Source organism: Falco cherrug, chromosome Z (genome assembly GCF_023634085.1).
Source record: "Falco cherrug isolate bFalChe1 chromosome Z, bFalChe1.pri, whole genome shotgun sequence".
Taxonomy (NCBI): domain Eukaryota; kingdom Metazoa; phylum Chordata; class Aves; order Falconiformes; family Falconidae; genus Falco; species Falco cherrug.
Genome location: NC_073720.1, coordinates 23,257,927 through 23,275,636, shown reverse-complemented (window position 1 = coordinate 23,275,636; position 17,710 = coordinate 23,257,927). Strand labels below are relative to the sequence as shown.

At 36.6% G+C, this 17,710-nt stretch overlaps 1 protein-coding gene across 1 annotated transcript in view; it reads right to left on the bottom strand.

The window, feature by feature from the left end:
* Window positions 1-17,710, bottom strand: part of RGS7BP (regulator of G protein signaling 7 binding protein) — a 45,342-nt gene that overhangs the window by 6,815 nt on the left and 20,817 nt on the right. The window contains exon 3 of the mRNA XM_055699574.1: window positions 9,135-9,265. Within this exon, the coding sequence (XP_055555549.1) occupies window positions 9,135-9,265 (131 nt within the window). The remainder of the gene's footprint in view (window positions 1-9,134; window positions 9,266-17,710) is intronic.

Below are 17,710 nucleotides of genomic sequence, written 5' to 3'. Positions count from 1 at the left end.
AGGATGTGGACCATGACAGTAGAGCATGCAAGAGTTAAGTATTGGTGGGATTTTTTGGTGTCCTTGCAAACCTCCTGTGGACTGTCTGACAGTATTCCTTTTCTGTAGTGACAAGTACAGTCCTGGCACCAAATAAATTTAAATGAGAAAATTCAAACTGGAGCGCATCCCAGATGCGTTATTGAGAAGTTAATTTTTTTCCCTTTCTGACTTATGAAATGGAGTGAAAAATCTCAGAAAGAAACAAAACTTTCTAAAAATGGAGAAAAAAAGGTCAATGTTTAGCCAGTGGTATGAAGAGTTGAGTAGCAAAATGTTTTTTCATCTGACAATTTTTGCAATTTGAAAAATTTTCACATTGGGATGAACCTGAGTAGTTCCTATAAGGTTTGACAAAAGAACAGAAAGACAAAGAACAGCTAATACAGTAGTGGTCACTTAGCCCATTTTTCTGGGACACTAGAGACCAAGGCTGTCAACAATGCTATATTACTTTTCCACAACACATAAAAGTATCCCCACTATCAGGCTTGTAACCCTGTTGTTTTTTTTTAAACTAGGTCTTAAAATTCCTGGATCTTAAGAAACTCCTTTTGGGCACATTCTCTAGCTATTGTATTCTGGTAAATTATTCTTTTGCTGAAAAAAACCCCATATTCTTAGCTACTTGTCTGAATGCCAAACTAGACATTACTTACACTACAGAACATAACTTTCTTAATGTTTTCATTACTCTTTGAGCCAGTAGCAAGCCCTTTTCCTTGCTTTGCCCCCAGCTAAGTCATCTATGATCCCAAGAGGTTGCATGACCTGACATAACAAGTTTGTCATCTATAAAAGAATGATGTTCAGCATCCCTTCTCTGCTGCTTACTTTGGCACCCACTGCTAAATTCTGCTTTGCCAGATCTCTGTGAGCCACTTTAACTCATCAAATGGTAGAAGATTAGGCCAATAAAAGGAAAAGTAAAATGTGACGTTTTCTGATGTTGCATTGATTTAAGTCAGGTCAGCAAAGCACCCTACATGTGTGAGAGCAAGAGCCGCAGGAGGATGAGGATCCTGTGGCCAGAATCAGTGGAAGGGGGAAAGAAGTGAAGGCGTGATAAGGAAGGGGAGACAGAGAGGAAGGGTCGAGATCTTTCTGGTGGTAACAAGCTATTATGCTAACTCAATTGCTTGTGGAACAGCAGCCTAAACCTACTTTCTAGATTATATGTTTTACTCAGTATCACCTTGTAGGTATAACTTTTTAATTTTTCTAGTTCTTAACTGCAGCTTATGCTGTTATTTGAAGGCAGCTCATATTGTTCAATTTTAATTGTTAATTTCTGTAAGTTTCATTATTTATTACTTCTTCCATTACAAAAAGCACACAACACACATACTGTTACCAATATATCTCAAAGACCACTTCTTTGTAAAAGAGGTTGCCCCAGGGAAACGATCTAATTTGCAACTAATATCTGAAGGTGTTACTGCTGGACTAGGTATTAGTTAATTCTCCCATTATTTTGAACTGTTATGTTGGAACTCTGACCTGACCTTCGGTGACATGCTGTCAAGAACAACCCTGTCTATAGATGCATCCTTCAGGGATGTGAAAGGTGTTTCAATGGAAACAATAAAAATGCTAGATGAAATAACAGTAAAGGTTCTTTTTTGCAACTTGAAAGCAGAAGCACTGAGGCTTAATGTTCTTTTTGTTAGCACAAAGGCAAGGTCTTGCAGATTTAGCAGAATGAATGGTGCAGATTTCAACTGAAGAGTTCTTTACCAGTAATTCTGTTGTATATGAACAATTCATGAAGCCTTTCTTGAATTTCAGAGCATCTGCTCAATCACTCGAAAACTGTTAAAGAATCACCTAGTCATAAAGGCTTTGCCTGAATAATGTATATGACTCAGACTTAACATTTCTACATGGTATAGCATGTAGGGAAACAAGCTTTTTAATCTTCTCATCCTTGTAGTGGCAGTAAGGGTAGCTTTTGTATCACACATTCTTAAAGTAGGGATATGAACCCTAAAATTTACTTTCAACTTACTCAACAGACTTTCATTAATTTCAGTTGGAGTTTGATCATGCATGCAGTGTTGTCCGAAGTATCCACATACACTTGCTGTTCTTGCCAGTTGACTAGACAGAGTACTGTCTTCTAGCCTATGCTATATGCTATAAATTCATCATATATTTTTTATTTAAAGGAGCAGAAAATGCCTTTGGTATGAAATTAATTTAATTAAATAATGCTGAAGATCAAGCTTGAGTGAGGATAAATATAAGGGCAGAAAATTGTCAGTTCAGTAAGGTTACATACATCATCTGTGACCACTACGCTTTTTGTGTCTCACCTGTTGTGCTCCTTACTGTTTCTGTGGCTCTGTGTTTGCTTCAGTTGTGCTACCTTATGCGCCTACTTTTAGTAATCACCTACTTCGCAGAGAAACACAATGAAAAAACCATCTATTATAGGTGCCTCAGAGCTAGTCAGATTTCACTGCAGATGAATTGAAAACATCTTTGAGGGGAGTAACAGAATTTAACAAAGCTGAGAGAAGCCCTCTCTCAAAAAGAAGGCAGCATTTGCATCAGAATTCTAACTTGGCAATTAAGGATAAATGCACAAGCTATAGATCACAGCTAAGGTAAATGAAAAGGAGAACATAAGAAGGGGAGTAGGAAAGAATTGTGCAGAAAGTAAAAAAGAGATGTGGCAAATACGGCTAACAGCCTGATCAACATTCCTGACTTATGCTTGGGACCTTCAGAACTCATAGACTGTCTCACTGGAAATATTATTAAGGAAAATGCAACAGGAGCAACAACTCTGTGATATAAATTGTTTTCCTCCTTCCATGCCTGTTTTTTGTTCTATTTAGTTTGGCCTCTTCACGGTGTCCACATGACAATGGGTGGTTCTCTGGATTTTTTCAATGCTTGTTTCTCCACACCTGTGTGCTTCTCTTCTCTCCCATATCTTATCCCTCTTGTGTAATATGTGTAAGTGATTACACACATCTTCCAGTCTTTAAATAGAATTGAGATTGTAGTACATCCATTAAACAATCCTGCCTTTCTGCTTCAAAATTCTGAATAGCATGTAATTTAAACAAAGTCAAATAAAACAAAAATCCCTTTATTGAACGTAGGGTCTATTTTTGTAATCTCCAATATAAGCTATCACAGGCTCTTACACACTATTTTAGGGAAATACATGTTATCGCAAAACATATTGGAAAAACAGCAGTTATGCTCTGAACCTCTCATATGGCACATGATACACTGTTATCTGTGATTTGGTATCATTCTGATGTGCCAACAATGCAGGAATGAGTTCAGTCTGAATTTACATCACAAAAGCCTAATGATTTTCCCATAAGACTCAATTCTTCCCTTTCTTACTTAAGTATTCAGCTGGTATGATTCTGCCCTCAGCTACATTTATTTAAGTCACATGGGGACCACACATCACAATTACAGTAACGGAACTGTGATTTTTTCTTCAAGGCTTCCAAATAGGCTTATGGTAAGAATAAACAATATATAGGTTATAAGTGTTAAAGTATTTTGCATCTTGTTCTGAGAAATTATTAAAGTATAAACATTAAGAAAAAACACACAGGAAAAAAAGAAAACACTCTGAGGCCAAGAAACTGTAACATTCTCGGAATCTAATGTATCCTGGACTCATTTTTTCCCATAGATATTCAAATTCTACTAAAATGACTAGAGCTATGTGCAAATAACTGGCAGCAGGAATTACCTCTCCATGTGTGTACGGTTTTTTTCAGCAAGTTACAAACAATATAACAGGTTGAACTGATTCTGGACCATAATAATGATATTCTTATAACTACAGGTGAGCAGTGACTTATTTTGTTCAAACTCAGCCTAAATGACAACCAGTTTCAAACCTTGTCCTTCTCTGACAAGGTAGCTTTAACTAATTTTACAGCATGTTTTCAGCTCTGGAAAACACCTCCAGCTAATTTTAACTGTCCCCTCTTGCCTTTGATTTGTTATATGGGCTTATTCCCTTAACTACTACAACGAGTGCCTTGTGCATAGCTAGCTAATAGAATGATGGCAATCTCCAGTTTAGGGTTTTTTAAGACATTTTCTAATATATGTATTGATATAACCAAACAAGTCAATTGTATCTGTAAAGCATCCTAAGAAATGAATAGTTTCTATATAAACATTTATAGACATTAGATTTCCATAATGTACACTTTCACAGTGACATGCCATAATGATCCAATTATAATAATAATATTTTACAGTTTCTAACAATGAAAGGAATATGTCATTATTGTGGAAACACGAATCCGCAAAGCTCTTTTATCTGTTATGTTTACATACTAAAAATGCAATGAAGTTCTTTATAAGGTATCAGTGAAAACCTTTGACCCCAAAATATTTGTGGCTGAATACAGCAATGTATGCTGAAGTGTACTTAAGAACTCTGAGGTAGTTCTAAGTTTTCTCAGTGTGGGACCTTGACAACCTCTGTATTAATCTGGAAAAAGCATAATCACATTCAGCAGCTTCCATGGACAGAAATTATGCCAACTACTTCCTCTAAGACTTTGCTAGCTAAGCCACATTTTGATTATTTAATCCAAAGAATAGTCAATGTTGGGAACATGCAATGGCAATAAAGTAGACATATAACATTTAAAGGAATTGGAGCTGAATTTTGTAAACACTTCAGAGGGGTACCTAAGCTCCTTCGGAGTATCTTACTTTCCATGAAACTCTTAATTCAAATTTTAGTAAGTATTACTAGGTTTAAGAACTGTGACAGTGCTCCCCAAGGCACAAAGCTATGTAATTCAAATGATGCAGGGGAACAAATAAAAGCAAAACCAAAATTATGAAAGAAGCTGCAGGCCCATCTGTTGCTTGACAAAGTCTAAGATGATTCTATTTAGTGAAGTTCTGCCAGAGTGTGATAATGATGCAGAAGAAAACTAGGTGAACAAATGCAGTGAGAAGTTTCAGAAGATTGTCTGGAAGAGCTGGGACATGAGCTACCATTTCCCGTATCTGCCACTCCCCACCCCCCAATAGGTCTTTGCTGTAGTTATCTCCAGCAGGTATTTGCTATGTCAAAAGGGACAGCAAGATCCTTAAAACCATCATATTAGGGACTGCAGGAAGAGACAGGAGAGTTTCTCAGAGTGCTACTCTGAAAAATGGACTCTATATGTACCCAAAGTTCTCATGGGATCCTATCCAAGTTGTTTAAACTCAGAACCTCAAAATAGTTACTGACAAAGTATTTCTAATTGTCTGGTTGCTCAACCCAGAGACTCTTCGTGCTCAGCTGCTACTGAAAAATTATTCTATGAACACACAGCACTGCATAAAGTGCACTGCAATCTCAGATTCTAAATTAGCAATCCTAATCTCTCTTTGTTCCTTCCTTACAATGGGAAAAATTGCTACTACCTCACTACTCAAGGCTGTTCTGAAGACACTCCCATCAGTGTATGAGTTACTGAGAAAGGTCTGAGGAAGAGAAGGATTTTGCCTTTAGCACAGAACTGTGTGCAATAAATACATGACACTGAACAATTAGGATAAAAGAAAGATGTATGCACAAGTAAATGTTGCCAAATTAGTTAGCCAAGTTAGTTAGCTAGACTCTTGGGATTGTGGAAAAAGTAATAAAATACATGATTAGGTAACAAAAGTCTTGGTAACTACAAAAAGCTTGAATTAAAGCTACTTGAGCACATTTCACTGTGTTCTCTGCAAACTTTCTGAATGTTGAACTTTGCAATCATAACATATTTTCAGCATTGGGTTTTTGTGGTGTATGTGTCTTAGAAAAAATTTATTAGAGAGCACTTACCTCTGTTTACTTACTGCATAACACAGCTGGAAATATTAATGGCTTTTGGCCCCGCTATGACTGTTATATCTCAAAGAAATAAAACTATCAGACTTTTCTAGCAGAGGTTGTATGACAGCAGTAAATTAATCTAAACCACTGTAAATGTGCAAGGCCTTTCTGTACAGGAAGCTTGATATATACTATACAGTATATATAGGAATGTTTGTTCAGTAGAACAGAAAGATAAGAAAATATGAGAAGATCAGTGATGTGAAAGAGAAAATATTCAAAGCCCAGCCCTTCAGATCATCGTGTAGCATTTCAGGGAGCACTGGCTGAGTTTCTCTCGGGAAAAGAGCATCAGCATCAGTCCACTGCCTTAACTTTATCAGTTCTATAGTATGGTTCAAAACGTCTGGTCAAGATACCAGTATCCACGTTACTATCTATTAGCTGCAAGTTGCTGAGAACAGCCTGCATGTCATTCTACCTGAATCTCTGCTGGCTCCCAAGTGAAAACATAAATAGGTGAAATCTCATGGAAGATTTAAAAAACTAACAAACCACTTACCCAACAGGTAAGAGGATTAGAAAATGGAAAATATTACATCCAAATGGAAAATACCTTCAAAAATGAGCTTTAAGACACAGGAAGAACATCATACACAATAATTTATGAATTAAGCAAATTTTCTAAGGGTAGTACTCTTCATACACAAGGAAAAGAATATTTTTTTAATATGGTCACTTGGTGAAAAACTAGACAGGTGAAAAAATAAAAAAGCTATATATGAACAGCAACACCATATATTTTATAATGGTGAAATCATCATTCCTTTCATTCCTAGAGATAAATTTCTGCATTTTGCCTACACTGCAGTTCCATTTGCCCTAAGTAAAGGAATTAAAGAAAGGTATGGGTTCATTCTACTCCTTGGAAAATAATATGTTTTGGCAGAACACAGAATAACTACGTTTCAAGGTCACCTAGTCTAATACCCTAGTGATAGCATGGCCAACTTGCATCAGATTGCTCAAGGCTCTTAGTGTTACCAGTATCTCCAAGGATGGAGATTACACAGCCTCTTTGGGTGCCTATTCTAGTATATGACTACCTTCAATGTGAAAAAATATTTAACACATAACTGGAATTTCCCTTGTTGCATGATGCTTTTACAATACTTCTAGGTGTTGTAAATACCAAGTATTTAATATACAAGAGCAATGTTCTATTGGTTCAGTTCCAAAATTAAAAATATTTGAATCTCTGTGATTATAGAATTTTTGCCTATTATGATTTTTTTTCAAAGAATGTCAGAAAAACTTGGAGCCAAGTCTCTATATGGATATAGGCCAAAAATTACTCTATTTAGCAATGGCAGAACAGCTACTATGACTTCTTCTATGGTAAGATGATGAACCAGTGTATATCAAAAGTACTGCCAGATAGGAACTAAGCTGGCCCATAGTGTAATGCTGTAATTCATCTTATTCAAGTTTAGACATCTAGTTGGTGTTTAGTTTAAGTTATTAATGTAGTCTCCATCCAGAGGTAAAAAGGAGAAAGAAGACATATCAGGGTTACTCAGGTCACTTCAGGCTACTTTCTTTTCTGCAATTACAGATAGTGGTTTGACAACTGTAGCCAATGCTAGGAAATGTAGCACAATAAAAAATTATGATTAATTTTAGCAGCTATTGGGATCTTGTTATACAATGTCTCTGTTACTTCTGTCTCTTCCTATTTTATAGATTTCTTTCCAACTTGAGAAAATCACTGAGAAGCTCAGTTGAGCAGTTAAAAAGCTCCAGTTCTTAACTTCATATCAAAAATACCAGTGGCTTTAGCTGTATCCTATAGCTAGATGTGAAAAAAACATTATGGGATCTTTCAACATGACAGGAAGTACGTAAGGTTCATTACAAAATCATCATCACAGTTCACTACAGAACTTTGTCTTGTCTTTAACTAGTATATTCTGCTGAGATATTATCTGGGGAAAAAGTAGTTAGAATCAGCACAGATATAGTCCCAATCAGTGTATGCCACCACTGAGTAACAGAGGTTACAATGCCCCTATTTAGTAAATTATCTGCATTTCTACATCTTCCTTTCAGTAGGTGGCTAATCATATATATAATCATTAGAAAGATGCATTTTCACTAAAGCAAGGACATCTCCTTTGTGTGTAAAAATACTCTATGAGGTAGATATTAGTTCTGAATCTAGCATCTAGTTTTATAAAGGTGGGCTGATTTTAGCTGTATTTATCTGTCTTATGCTATAAGCTGGCATTGCTGGGTAGTAAGGGATCAATTTAGTACTAAACCCATACCATATTGCTCCACAAAACACCTTCCCTCAAATATCATACCCAACAAATACCTCTAATAAAATGACTAAGATAGTTTGCCCACCAGTCTGACTAATGACAACTAAAACGTTTGGGACCACTCTTTTAAAAAAAATCTCAGACTTCTAAACTGTCAGGACATTAGTGATATGTACCTGATATGATATACCTCTGTAAGAATGATGATAATGAAACAGAAATACAGCTTTTCTTCAGTAGCTGAAAAGCTTCAGTGGTATAGTTCATTTTATAGTTTGGTGCTTGCTGTGGTTAATTGTGGCTGGCAACTAAGCCCCACACAGCTCCTTGGTCACTTCCCCCCGGTTGGGATGAGGGAGAGAATCAGAAGGGTAAAAGTAGGAAAACTCATGGGTTGAGATAAAGACAGTTTAACAAGTAAAGTAAAAGCTGCGTGGGCAAGCAAAGTAAGGAATTCATTCACCATTCCCCATCGGCAGGCAGGGGTTCACCCACCTCCAGGAAAGCCGGGCTCCATCACCTGTAACAGTTATTTGGGAAGAAAAATGCCATCACTCCCAAGTCCCTCCCTTCCTTCTTCTCCCAGCTTTAAATGCTGAGCATGACATCATATGGTATGGAACAGCCCTGTGGTCAGTTGGGGTCAGCTGTCCTGGCTGTGTCCCCTCCCAGCTTCTTGTGCACCCCCAGCCTGCTCGCTGGTGGGGTGGTGGGAGAAGCAGAAAAGGCCCTGGCTCTGTGTAAGCACTGATCAGCAGTGGCAGAAACATCTCCGTATTATCAGCACTGTTTTCAGCACAAACACAAAACATAGCCCCATACTAGCTACTATGAAGAAAAGTAAATCTATCGCAGCCAAAACCAGCACAGTGCTTTGTCTTTCATGAATACCAGTGCCTGCCCCAAAGACTGTAATTTTTTAAAACGAGTGTCTGTATATTTGTGCAATTCAATACCTTTCCGATGAAACTGCAGTGATCCTAGCAGACATATGGACTTCAGCATTTCTGTTGTGTACATTTCTAAGCAACACTGCAACTGGATGTATAGTCTACAGATTTCAGGATGAATTTCACCATCTTCTGGGCTGCAGTAAAGGAGAAAAAAAAGTAGTTAAGAATAGGACTGGAAGTATGTTTTTCATAAACTTAACTGTTTCTGTAAGTGCTAACCAAGGATTTACCCAGTCTTACCTGAGAATTAGGTTTTCAATGCTTCTTCCAAAGGTACTGTCAATAGGGAAGCATATGGTAAGACTGAAGATTTAGGATTTCAGCCATTACATGCTCAGACATTCTTGTTATTGGTTTGCTACATAGTGGTGTTAAATGGTAAGATAACCCTCAAAACTATATTTTGTAACTAGAGGAACCTGCTTTTCTAAATAAGCTGAATCTAATGGTACTTCTGAATATTACTGCTAAGAAATGAAAAAACATTTTCAGCATGTTTTCAGATTTCTAGCCTATGAATAATATAAATGAAGCTTTCACAATAAAAAGATTGCTAACGTTCTTTACAGTGATTGACCTTCCTATGGTTAAACTGATGCTTCAAAAGACCCTCCTGCATATGAAGTAGAAGTAGACTTGTGGATTTCCACACAGGAACAAAAGCAATTTATCTGACAAATTATGTGCAGCAACACTAGATTGGGCTGCTATGGTCAAATAATTCCTTAACACCAGTCTAGGCCAAAGGCTTTGAGACCTACAGCAGACAATGTCTACTTTAACCAGTAAAATAGGTTCTTTCTGACCTAAGGTAAGAGGTGATTATTTGCATCTAGATCCAGGGTCCAGTCAAAATGTTAAGTCCAGGTCTTTTGTTAAGAACAAAGCTTAAAGACTCAATTTTAAGGAAAATCCTATCAGTTTGTGTTGATACAGTCCTACTGAAGTTTGGTTCAAATGAATACTGAATAGCTAAACATTTTAATTCCTCTGTTTGAGATTCACCATTATTTCTAATGAAGGAGACCACACATTGCCTAGAAAGCATGCATCTTCTGCCACCAATTTCAGTGACACCAAGACTAGACTTAGTCATATCCCAGGGTAAGAAAATAGGTTCGGTATAAGGTAGGCCATGATGCATCTGACTCGGTGAGTAGGAGAAAGGAGCAATCTTAAGGAACATTTGATGCAAGGACTTGCCATAATCTACCCCCAGTGAGTAAGAAACTGTGGTTTTCCAAGGCTCTCAAGGGTCCTCAAGGACAGGAGTCCCCCCAAGTGGCATCAGAACCTAAATGTGACCATGAAGGTTTCACAGAATTGGGAAGAACCTTCCTAAAAGCAAAAAGCAACCCTAGCACTTCCACAGCACATGAAGGAGGACTACTGGTGTTTGTACATGCCAATGAGACCTGCTAAGAACCACAGTAGTGGTAAGACGTACAATCAAGAATGTTTAAACAAGGAAAAAATGAAGTCAAAAAAGGAGAAAAAAAAAAAAAAAAGACAAGGTTGGAAAAGACTGAAGATTGAAAAGAAATCATGCTAGACTTACATCAGAAGGAACGAAGGAAGATTGGTCCCACCTGCTAATTCATTACAAAACTGACTGGAGTACAAATTACAATTGCTGTGGTCCATGTTACCTCAGGAGCAATAACATACACCTGCCCACCCCAGCAGCTTTATTTCTTTTGGCCAGACTATAATATGTGCACTTCTCTTAAGCCACATCTACATCTCTACTTTTAAAGTGAAGTCTCTTTTTGTTGACAAATTATACCATGCATGATATGCCATTTCCTGCATCTTGTCATAAATACAGAATAAAGCTATGGTGGCAGAACAAACAGCAATCACACTCGAGGATGTCTTTTCAGCTGCTTCCTATAATATCTATTCCTATCCTCAGTGATTCCAACTCTGAAAACATTTAATAACCTTAAGACCCTGAATAACTTTCCTGAAAAATTAAGATACCTGACAGATTTTGTTTATTCAGAATCAAGTCCTGTGCTGCGTATGAAAACACATATTTCCTAGAAATGGATCCATGTTGAAATCTCACATTCTTTTCAAAGGATAGGAATAACATAGATATTTTTTTAGTGAGTGCACAAGCAGTAGTGTAACAAAATAAAGAATTATAGTTCTCAAATGCTGAAAATTATGCTTAGAAGACACACAGCATTATAACACACATACATGCAAACAAAATGGCTTTGGGATAAACTGAACTTAATTTTTTCAAGACTGTACTTACCTGCAAATTCCTCAAGACACTTAGAAGCTCTATTTATTACAATGTTTTACACTTTTTTACCTTGCATCAAGTATCTAGTACTTTTTATCTTGCATTGATACACAGTATCTAGTCCTGGTTTCACAAGAGTTAAATCTTAACTTTCTCTGCAGTTGCGTGTGCTGTTTCTTTCATTTGTAACCTACCTATTTGCTGTATGAACTCAATCTGTCATCACTTTGCTGATTAGAAATGGACTGTTATAAACAATAACCATAAATTTAATAGCATTTATTTTCAAATTGGCAGATGGCAAGAAGGGGCTTTAATGTAATCATATTGGTGTTAACCAAAGCAGATGAAACACATAATGCTTAGATATAAATTTGGTTTAGTATAAATCAGGAGCAATTTTTCAGCAGCAGACTGTTATTTCTAAATTGTACCAGCATTTTCAAGGCCAGATCTAGTCCTTTGTTTTGCATGTACTGCTCCTAATGATTTCAACATTTTTGGTAAAAGAGTTACTACAAAACTGGATGAATCTAGAGCAGAACAGGATTCTGATGTAAAAGGCAGTTTCAGGAATTAATGTAACCTTACAGAATACATCTGACCAAACACAGCATAAACAAGCAACTAGCCAATTACAGCAAAAGTACAGTATATAAAGTTTTCTTCCTCTGGAATAGTATTTTAACTTTCTGAACTTTCGGTCTTATATACCCAGTTTTATTTCTCTGGTAGCTAAATCTAAGAACCATGCGATACATATTTAAATAATACATGGCCTCTTGGTGGCTTTTACTATCCTGATTTGTCCTACCTTTTAGCTTACAGGTAAGATTTTTTAATATTTTTTAGTGTCATGTATTCTTACATGTGCATTTAACACTGTTCTCAAGTTCAGCACCATGGAATTAAAGCAGTCGATGGAGGTAACAGCTTTAATTTCCCTCCATTGTCTGCATCACTTACTGTTGCAGCTTATTTCCCAATGAGCACACATAACAGTCATCTTTATCCTTACCAACAGAAGGATTACTAAAAGATTTAGAAGTGCAGAATTCCATTTTTTAAATTTTTCTTTCTTTCCATTTTTTTTCTTTTTTTTTTTTTTTTTTTTTCTTTCTTTCCATTTCCACTTTCCACATTTAGCACCCAGGCCCAAAATATAGCTCTTCAGACTTACTGCTTATTTCATGTAATACCCAAGTCTTGAGGTCCCACCAATATACAACCAAGCACACTCAGTTTCTGCATATTTCCTAGCTGCCTAAACTTTTCTTTCTGAGCAGGATTTCCTCTTTCCTGCAGATGAACTACTAGCAATGGATAAATGAATCACTGATTTGCCTATTCCACCTGCAGGGCATTGCCCCATCAATGTTCACACACTAAGTGGAAATAAAGCCACCACAGATGGTAATGATAACCTTTTTCTGCTCAGTGATGAGACCTCTTTCTGATAGGGAGATACAGATCTACTCCACTCTTTCATGCAAGTAAAGCTGAATCTGTGAAACTCCTCTGAAAGCTAGGATTCTCTAACCACAAGTCTATCACTAAAAGGACATGTATCATGGAAATATAATTTCCTTGTATCACAATCAGATAACACTGGATTATGGTTGTCCTATTTTTCTCTGCATCGTTTCAAGTGTTAGAAATACTTTGATTTTTTAGAAGTCATGGCCATTACATGAACTTTGTTTACGATGTTGAATCTACTTCTTCCCTTCTGGATGTCACTGGCAAAAAGACTGAGGGTCTGCACACAGCTGCAAGAAAATGGTATTGTCCTCATACAGCTATCTGATTTCTAAGAAGCAAAAATGGTGAAAACCTTTCTTTAAAATGTCTTTGGTCTTATTGACCACATTTTTAATTGTGCAGACTAAGAAAGCAGATATTATACACAAGATGATTGGCTCATAAGCCAATTAAAATTTATCAGTGACTTCCTATTCACAAATGAGCTGGAAAAGTAATTGGAAAGCACAGTAATAGGTATTTTAATTAAGTTTTTTTTGCTGCTGTAAATCTGATTTATTTTTCTTGTAGGCTATATTAATGAATATCATGAGAATAAGAACTAGAAATGTCTATGATTGCAGGAGGGGGCCTGGAAATCAGGACCATGGGTGGCAATCAGTTAGCTGAGGGGAATGTGCTCGAGCTCGTAGGTCAGGAACCCTGGGAGGACGCGGAGTGTGAATAGGTAACAATTAACAGGGTGAGTCATGCCGAGAGAGGATAGGGGAGTGGGGGATGGATGGTGCCAAGGAGAGGTAACACCTTGCTGTTAATTGATGACTGTAAACACTTACTTAAAGTGTCCTTTGTTTGTAGTTAACCGCCAATCGGGGATTGCCTAGTATGTAATGCCTAGCTTAAAGAACCAATCTGTTTAAAGCGCGCAGCTTCTGAAAACATATATAAACTCGTGATTGTGTACAATAAATCGACATTTGCTTGCATCAAGCAGCCCTGTCTCTCCATCGCAGCATATGATAGATGTATTTTCCCACCCATTCTTGTTTTTTCAAGAATATGGAGCATCTGTAATTGAACTGCAAGCAAAATTCTTCTCTTGTATGCAAATTCAGAGTAACAGCAGTGTTATCCAAGCAAAATATTTTTAATTATCCACAGTTTATACAATAAGAATTATTTCCAGGCTACTACCCTCACTGATTGTCTCAAACTGTTTAATTAGTGCTTAATTACAGTAATGACCACAAGAATTCCGTTAGCTTGCAACTGAACAATGTTCTTCTATGCATGCATACAGGCCTCATTTTCATTTCTGAAAGACACATGCTCTGATGACGATGAACATAAAGACTTCTATAATCCCTGAAGTACATTCTGTGTAGTGGTCTTAAAATTTCCCTTACAAGTGTCAACAATTCCCCTCCACTCGGTAATTTTTTACTTCAATACGTTCAGTCTCATGCCACGAGCAATGCTGAACAGGGGACTAGTGGGACTAGAATGCTGATTATGGTATGTTTCTTATTAAATAGCTTATACCCAATTTGTATTTATTTACCAAAAAAAAAAAGTTAATGCAAACTTGTATTATTACCCCCCAAAGTCAGCTACCTCTGTTTTAGTCAGTCCAGCTGATTTCTATATGAAAACCACTTAAAGAGAATCTCACATAACACAATCTCATACAACTACTGTGCTAAATCATGTTCTCAACAGAGCTAATAGCTTATGTGCAGCTGGCCACATGGGAGCTAGCACAGCACTGAGTACTGGCCCATGAGCCAAAGTCCAGCTCCTCATCTCTGGCTTCTGAGCACAGCTGCCACGAGGCTGTGAAAATAAACTGAACTTGCTTCCTGCATCCATTATGGAGCAGAAATTTTCTTGCTTCTTTCTATCCACTTAGGTAAGATAAAGAAGTTCTGGTAAACCTTAGAGGATCTGAATATGCAGTTTGTGGCTTCTTGGGGATACTTCATCTGACAGGGGAGCATTGCTGCCTTTCACAAAATGAATGCAATGAATGGCTCATATAGGAAGCGATGAAAGATAGAATTTATGGAATTCTACGCCTCTGAGTAAGCCTCTTGATTTGCCAGTGAAGTGGCAAGACACATGTGTTCCTATACATGAGGAAGGGGGAATGGTGAGATGGGTGTACATGTGCTTATGCAAGTATTCTGCATGCAGGGTAAAATTTATAGGTCCATACAAGCTGGCATATTGCATAATAACTGTCACATGTCTCTCCTGCCTGATCTTCACTAGAAAAAACTAGTCTTTGATTTTCAAATAGAACTATGAGAATGTGTTTACATCATACAGAGATTTTTTTGTTTTGTTATTAATAATAATAACTGTATGAAAGAAAGTCAGATGGTTAGCTTATTAACACTAACAATGACATTTCCTATCATGAGGTCTGTATTATTACTTACTTGACCAAGAAACACTTGCTGATGCCTAGGGAAAACTAGCAGATCATTTGGCTCTGATCTTCCTTCTTTCTGTCTTTGCTAAATTATGCTGATGGTTGTATATTAAATACTTTCAAATATCATGTCCCTCCCTTACTAGGAATTTCTGTAGTTGTCACATGGACACTATACCACCAGGGCGTCATAAAGGGTAGAAGTCCTTATTCAAAGACACCAACACTACTCAGTTGATAAGAAACTCGTGCTACTGTGAGCCACACTTCTACAGTTTCAGAGCTCTGATATCGACATGTATTAAAAGTAGTTACAAAAGAGCAAATTCTGGTTTATTCCTTTATATAACAGTAGCTTAAGTTATGCAGTTTACCAGGCTGCTATGAAAAGTAAAAGTACAAATTTTTGTAAATACAACTTAAATCTAAAACATTACATTTTCATACTTATAAAATTGAATGGTTATGGGTTTTTTCCCATAAAAACCTGCTTTTTAAAATCAGGTCATGTACAACTGAATATGTTTATGAAGCACTGACAAGGGGTGGATTTTACTTTCCTTTGTATTTTCCTAAGCTGATATTTAAAATAAAACCTAGAGAGGGAGCTCTTATACCAACCATATAGTATCCAGGATATAGAGTGTATATAGAGTATATAAGAAAGGTGAATGCAGCTCTTTGGAGAGTAATTTTAAAATACACAAACCCCAAGATTTAAATGCCCCTCCCTAACAAGAAAAGGTAGAATGAAAAATCCATTCAATTTTTTAATTTTTTTCCAATATAGTTGACATTACTTTATTGTACTGCCAAAATGTTGGTTACAACTGAAAAACACCTTCAGGTTTTCCTGAATTCCCACAGGTATCCAGTATTCACTGGAATTAGTGAAACTTAAAGACTACTAAAACTGAACAAAGATTATAGTCTAATTCTGAATTTAACTTAAAAATGTTAGTCACACATTTACAACAGAGCTGCATTTTACTTTTACTATCAACAATATTTAAAAATACATACTGACGTTATTAGCTCTGGCTAAAAAAGTAGCTAGTTTATATGAAGGGTTTGATACACCATTTTGTAACATATTTTTTTTTGACAAATTCTATGCTTAACTAATGAAAAGTATGATTTTTATGAACAATATCAATAGTTCTAAAATGTTATGAGCTGAAAGAACTGCCTAGACATAGCTACAGGAAAATAAAGGTTTGGCAAATCCAAAGTGAAAATGAGTTCATCAGATTCTGCCTTATGCCCCATATATGTACTTCCCACAAAAAGGAATGTAAATTGGCTTGATAAACTGTGGAAAATCACTGTCCACAAATACTATGCTGCTGATCGTCTTTTAATCTAGTATCAGGCACACTGCAGTTTAGAAATATATAGCAACTACAAAGATGATCTGGAAACAAGACCTACCTCAGACATTATGGTTCTTCTGCTAGAATGAAAATGTGACAAATACTGCAGAGATGAGACACTTAATCCCCTTATAGACACTGAAGGCAAGAGGCCACTCTGATTATAGCTTAGGTGCAATAGCCTACCAAACCTGCCTCTGCTTTTGATCTTAAACACATCGCTTACCTTTATTCACTTAACCATTCATCTTTAAAGGTAACAAAAGACTTGCCAATACATTTGGAATGTAAGTAGAAAAGTCATCCAACAATATTTTCTTCTAAACTGATCTTGAGAAAACATTCTTATTTGTATTCCTCTCATGTGCTAAGATCTTTTTTTTTTTTTAAATATGTCTTTCAAACAAGCTGCTGCCAGTTTCACTTCACGTGGGTTTTCGTTTTTGTTCTCTACTAATGTGCTGCAATACCATGATACAACTGCTATATCACATCCCAGTCCAGCCAGAGGAAAAGCAGGGATAGTTCCTTCTAGTAGACCCATAAATGGTTGCAATGTTGTTTCTGTTAAAACAGATTGCTGTTTTGAAGCCGTTACAACAGTACTTTCAGTAACAGAAGACATGTAATCAGATTTTGTTTAGTTAGACCAGTGTAAATCTCCAATTACCCTGACAAGGCTGATAGAGCCAATCTGGGTATATGATAATACAAGCGGAATAAAAGCACAGGGCAGTGACTTATATTTTAGAAATTTCTAACTGCCAAGTTGATGGCAACTTAGATATTTCCATGCTAGAACAATTGAGCCACAACAGTAGGAAATACACTTTTCTTATCTACACAAGAAAACCTCACTGACTTACACAGAAGTTACTTGATAAACCTGCAAATTACAGTAATTTTCAATATGGAAAGGAAAAAATACAGCATCACTTATATTACTGGTCTTCTATTATTTTTTTTATGTTGAAGTTCCAAAATTCTTTTGAAAGCTCACTACATGAGACAATGACTACAGATGAAGTAACCT